The following is a 5167-nucleotide window of genomic DNA, read 5'->3' on the forward strand; positions in this document are numbered from 1 at the left end:
AATATGAATTATTTACCTTCATTTCAATGATTATAGCTCTTTTACTCTTCTGTGTTGCAAAGAACTTAAACCGTATTATATTGAACAATAAAGAGATTCAGTGCATTTATGTTCATCTTATTACCAAATTAAAATGGAATAATAGGGACATATTAAACTGCTTAATTACCTATTAAAATGTTGCCCAAGTAAGTTTTGGTGGCAACAGAAGGAAAATGGGGACTCTAGTCTCCATTGTTGTTCAGTGGTGGCTAAGGAAAAATGAGAATGAACTTCTAATGCGTGGGCCTTTCTAGGTCTCTTAGGTTCACATACAGTCTTTATAGGCTTTTCTATTTCTTTGGAAGATATTTTCACTAAAAAATGTGACGGCCAAAATCACGATAAGATGAAATTCATTTTAAGAACACGAGGAAGAGGTAAAACCTTAAAGAGAGAAAGCTAAACCCTGCTCTGCATCTGTTTGGAAAGAATTAACCTCATGTTAAACTGTTCTGTGCTAGTTTACACAGATACATTGTGGGTTTCTTTTCTTTTTCTTTTTAACTTGTGGATGTTTCGGGAAATGTTTTCAAGTTTCTATAGATTTCTGTAGTGAAGATTCGAATGATAAGATTTCAGATAGTTAAGGATTTCTAAAATTTGAACTTAAAAGGTGATGTAGTGGCATCCAATTCTAGCCAAGTTGGAATAACAGGAATCCAGCTGAAACAACTAAAATATCACAAAAAATATTTGAACCAAAGTCTCCAAATACATTGAGCATGCTGAGAGATGGGGAACAAATGAGTTGAAGCCTACAATTGCCCAAGCTTACTGCCTGGAGAAAGTAAGAAAGAAAGCTTGCATGGGGTGCACTTGCTTTCTGAGATGAGGAGCTAGAGCAGGGATTTTTGAGGACAGAATGTTAGAATCAGTAGATCTGAGTGCCAGAGGGTAGCAATCTGCACAGAGAGGGAACTCCGGTGATATTCAAAATCTCCCCTTTGAGCATTAGCTTCAGCGCCCACCAGTGTATGTGTAAGGAAACTACCCAAAACTGGAAAAATAACAGAAGGTTTCTAGGAAACAATACTTGAAGGTCCCAACATGTTTCCAGTGATCAATACTTGAAGTCCCAGACAGCCAGGCATAGTGCCTCTTCCAACAACCTATACTGGAAATTTTTATAATTTATGGTGATGCAGAGTACTAAGAGGAGTCCCTGGGTGACACAAAAGGCTAAGTGCTTGACAACTAACTGAAAGACTGGGACTTCAATGCTACCCACATGTGCCTTGGTAGAAAGGCCTGGTGTTCTCTTTCCAAAAGGTCACAACCTTGAAAACCCTATTTCTACTCTGCAACACATGGAGTTGACATGAGTCAGAATCAACCTGATGGTAATTGGTTAAATTTCAGAGTAATAAGGAGGGTCTTATCAATAGTGCGGCAAAATGAACCCTAAATAAAGTGCTACTCTGGTTCCACAAAAATCCCATACTGTTCCATATAAAAACAAAACCAAAACCAACCTCTTGCCACTGAGTCTGACTCATAGAGACACTATAGGGCAGAGTAGGACCATCCCATAGGGCTTCCAAGGCTACATATAATCTTTACGAAGCAGATCGTCAGGTCTTTTCTGCCACAGAGCTGCACTGTCGATATTTAGGTTAGCAGCTGACCACATAATCATTGTGCCACCAGGGCTCTACTTAGCAAAGCTTAAACTCAAGCCCTGAAAAGATCAACCAGTGTCCAAACAACTTAGCAAAGTCTGAGGACAAAACTCAAAAAGTATTTCCAGGAATGCAAAAATATCCAGTAGCCAAAAAAGGCAAAATTCACAGTCTGGGATCTATTCTAATGTACCAGTTATGAAAAGAAGTAGGAAAACACACCTTAAAAGGAGGAGAAAAATTAATCAATTAAAACTGACCCAGAAATAGCACCTATATTGGAATTAATAGAGAAAGACATTTAAACAGTTATGATAAATGCATTCCACATGTCAAAAAGTTATAGGAAAGATTAAAGATAAGTAGAAATATTGAAAATATGGAAAGACTCAAAACAAATTCCCTAAGAGTAAAATTATAATGCTTGAAATGAAATCTATGCTGGATGGAATTTCCAGTAGATCACATATTGCAGAATAGTAGATTAGTGAACTTGAAGATATATTAACAGACACTACACAGTCAAAATGATTAAAAAAAAATAAAGAACCAGTGAACTGTAGAACAACTTAAAAAGCAGTAAAATTAATAATATTATTGGAGTCCTTGATGAAGAATAGAGAAGTTTTTTCCACATTTAATAAATATTATAAATCTGCATATCCAGGAAGCTCAATACACCACAACTACAAGAAATTTGAAGTAAACAACACAAAACCAAACACCGGAACACATTGCGTAGTACCAATTCTAACTCATGGAGAGCCCATGTGTTACAAAGTAGAACTGCTCCATAGGGTTTAGCTCTAATCTTTAAGGAAGCAGGCCATCAGGCCTTTTTTTCTGCAGTGCCCCTGGGTGGGTTCAAGCCACCAAACTTTAGGTGAGTAGTTGAGTGCAAACCACTTACGCCACCCAGGTGTGTAAACCACACAAAGGCACATCATAAACAATTTCCTTAAAGACAATGATAAAATGAAAATCTTAAAAATAGCCAAAGAAAAAGACACATTATACACAGAGGAACAAAGAAGGAAGATAGCAGATTTCTCACTGGAAACAATGCCAAGTAGAAGAGAGTTGAGCAATACATGTAAAGTACTGAAATTAGTATATATTATTACATATCTGCCCCTCCACAAAAGCAATTGAGAACATTGGTAAAACCTGTCAAAACTAACTTTTTCAAAATTCTGGGAAATTATTCTGGAAAAATTTGAGGAGTTTTTAACCCTAGAAAAATATTCAATTTCAGTAAGAAGACTGAGCTTTTGGGCATTTTCACTTGTCCTGATCCTATTCCTCTTTCATCAGTGCATTGTCACCTTACAACTACTGCAGCTGTGAAAACAAGAGTAGCAGGTGGTGGAGAAGGAGAGAATTTAATTTTAATTTTAAATTTGTTCCAATAATTGTAAATTAGTTCACTCTGTGTTTATGTTATTTTACTTTGAGGAAATGCAAAATCACATTTTAACTCCCCAATATATCAGGAAACAAGAATTTTCTCTAATTTAATATTTTTATTAACTGCTATGAATTTGAGAACAATATAGCACACCTGAAGAGTGAGTCTTTGGTGAAGAAAACATATGTGAATTATTACTCCCATTCTAAAGCTAATGAATTTAGGGATCATAGTCTGTATAACCAATAAAGGCTAGCTCTAAATATCCTTGCAATATAAATTTAGTTATGATTTAATAAATCCTGAAATCTATACTAAATACGAGGTTTAGACAGAAAAATCATAATAACAAAAGTGTTCTCCAAATATTTCTTATCCTTGCAATATTTCTTCTATGCATTCTATTCCTCACTGGAATTATCATGTTTAAAATGTTTTCCTAGCCTAATGTAAATCTCAACTTTAATGAAAATTATTCCACTCTAAGATAAGTCTATTTCATTTTATTTTTTTTTTTTTTTCATTCTCTTTGTTGATGACCTTGGGAATCACAAATCCTTGCAAAGTCAAACAGTTTTAATTGTTAAGATTTTAAAGAATCCCTCCCTGATCCTCTTGGTTTTAATGCCATAAACAATGGGGTTCATCATGGGTGGAATAAGGAGATATACATTAGCTATGAAAATGTGGATATGTGGAGCAATGTGATGGCCAAACCTGTGGGTGAGAAAGGAGAAAAACGCTGGTGTGTAAAACACCAAAATGACCCATATATGGGAGACACAGGTGCTTAAGGTTTTGAGGCTGGCTGCCTTGGATGGGAGATGGAAGACAGTGAGAAGAATAAGGACGTAGGAACAAATGATCAAGATGAAGTCTAGCCCCCCTGTTAGGAAGGCCACAATTAGGCTGTAGCCTCGGCGAACGTCAGTTTTATCACAAACCAGCTTTATCAGGGCCATGAATTCACAGTAAGTATGGGAAATGACGTTAGTTTTGCAGTAGGAGAGCCACCTCAGTAGAAAGGGGTGTGGACTGAGGAGTACAGCTCCTCTAAGGACAATGGCCAAACCCAAGCCTACAATGACTGCAGGTGTCAGAATGGTAGAATGTCTCAGTGGGTGGCAAATGGCCACATAGCGATCAAAAGCCATAGCCAAGATAAATCCAGATTCTATGGTAGACAGAGAATGGATAAAGTACATTTGAGTGAGGCAGGCTTCAAAATAGATCTCTCTGTCGTTGAACCAAAAGAGGCTGAGTATCTTGCGAAGTGTAGAAAAAATGAGCATCAAATCAGCCACAGACAGCATGCATAGAAAGAGGTACATAGGTTCATGCAGCTTGGGGTCTGACTTGACAATTAATAAAAGGGCAGCATTTCCCATCATTGTCAGCAGGTAGACCAGGCAGAAAGGGATGGAGATCCAGATGTGGGCAGCCTCCAGCCCTGGAATCCCAAGCAGTAGAAACATGGTAGGATGATGATTGGTCTTGTTAAAAGCTAACATTACGTAAGCAATGGATGTTCAATAAATGTTTCCAAATTAAAATAAGAAAAACTGCAAATATGTGAATTCAAGTTTCTTCATTGTTATGGTCAGTGAGAGATGTTGACATCCCAATAACATACCAATTGTTTTGAAGATTTCCTCTTTAGCACCTTTTTCAATTCTTTTCAGAAAAGAAATAACCAGTGAAAACCTTATGAATAGCAGAAGAACATTGTCTGATATAGTGCCAGAAGATGAGCCCCTCAGAATGGAAGGCACTCAGAAGACAACTGTTGACCTTAATGATGTAGATGGAGTCAGGATTTCAGGACTTTCTTTTGCTGATGTGGCATGACTCAAAAAGAAACAGCTGCAGGCATCCATTAGTAATCAGAATATGGGATGTACGAAGTATGAATCTAGGAAAATTAGAAATCGTCAAAAATGAAATGGAACTCATAAACATCAATATTCTAGGCATTAGTGAGCTGAATAGACTGGTATTGGCCATTTTGAATTGGGCAATAATATGCTCTACTATGTCAGGAATGACAAGTTGAAGAGAAATGGTGGTGCATTCATCATCAAAAAGAATATTTCAAGAT

The 5167-nt window shown here is 36.8% G+C and overlaps 1 protein-coding gene across 1 annotated transcript; it reads right to left on the reverse strand.

Annotated features, from left to right (window-relative positions):
• Positions 1 to 3635: 3635 nt before the first annotated feature.
• On the reverse strand, positions 3636 to 4580 carry LOC126079953 (olfactory receptor 52K2-like). The gene has a single exon (XM_049891302.1). The coding sequence runs from the start codon at positions 4578 to 4580 to the stop codon at positions 3636 to 3638; it is 945 nt and encodes a 314-aa protein (XP_049747259.1).
• Positions 4581 to 5167: the final 587 nt, after the last annotated feature.

The sequence above is a fragment of the Elephas maximus genome, chromosome 7 (assembly GCF_024166365.1).
Source record: "Elephas maximus indicus isolate mEleMax1 chromosome 7, mEleMax1 primary haplotype, whole genome shotgun sequence".
Classification (NCBI taxonomy): Eukaryota; Metazoa; Chordata; class Mammalia; order Proboscidea; family Elephantidae; genus Elephas; species Elephas maximus.

Excerpts from the sequence above, each read along its gene's own strand:
- LOC126079953 (XM_049891302.1), bottom strand. The coding sequence starts at position 4,580 with ATGTTAGCTTTTAACAAGACCAATCATCATCCTACCATGTTTCTACTG.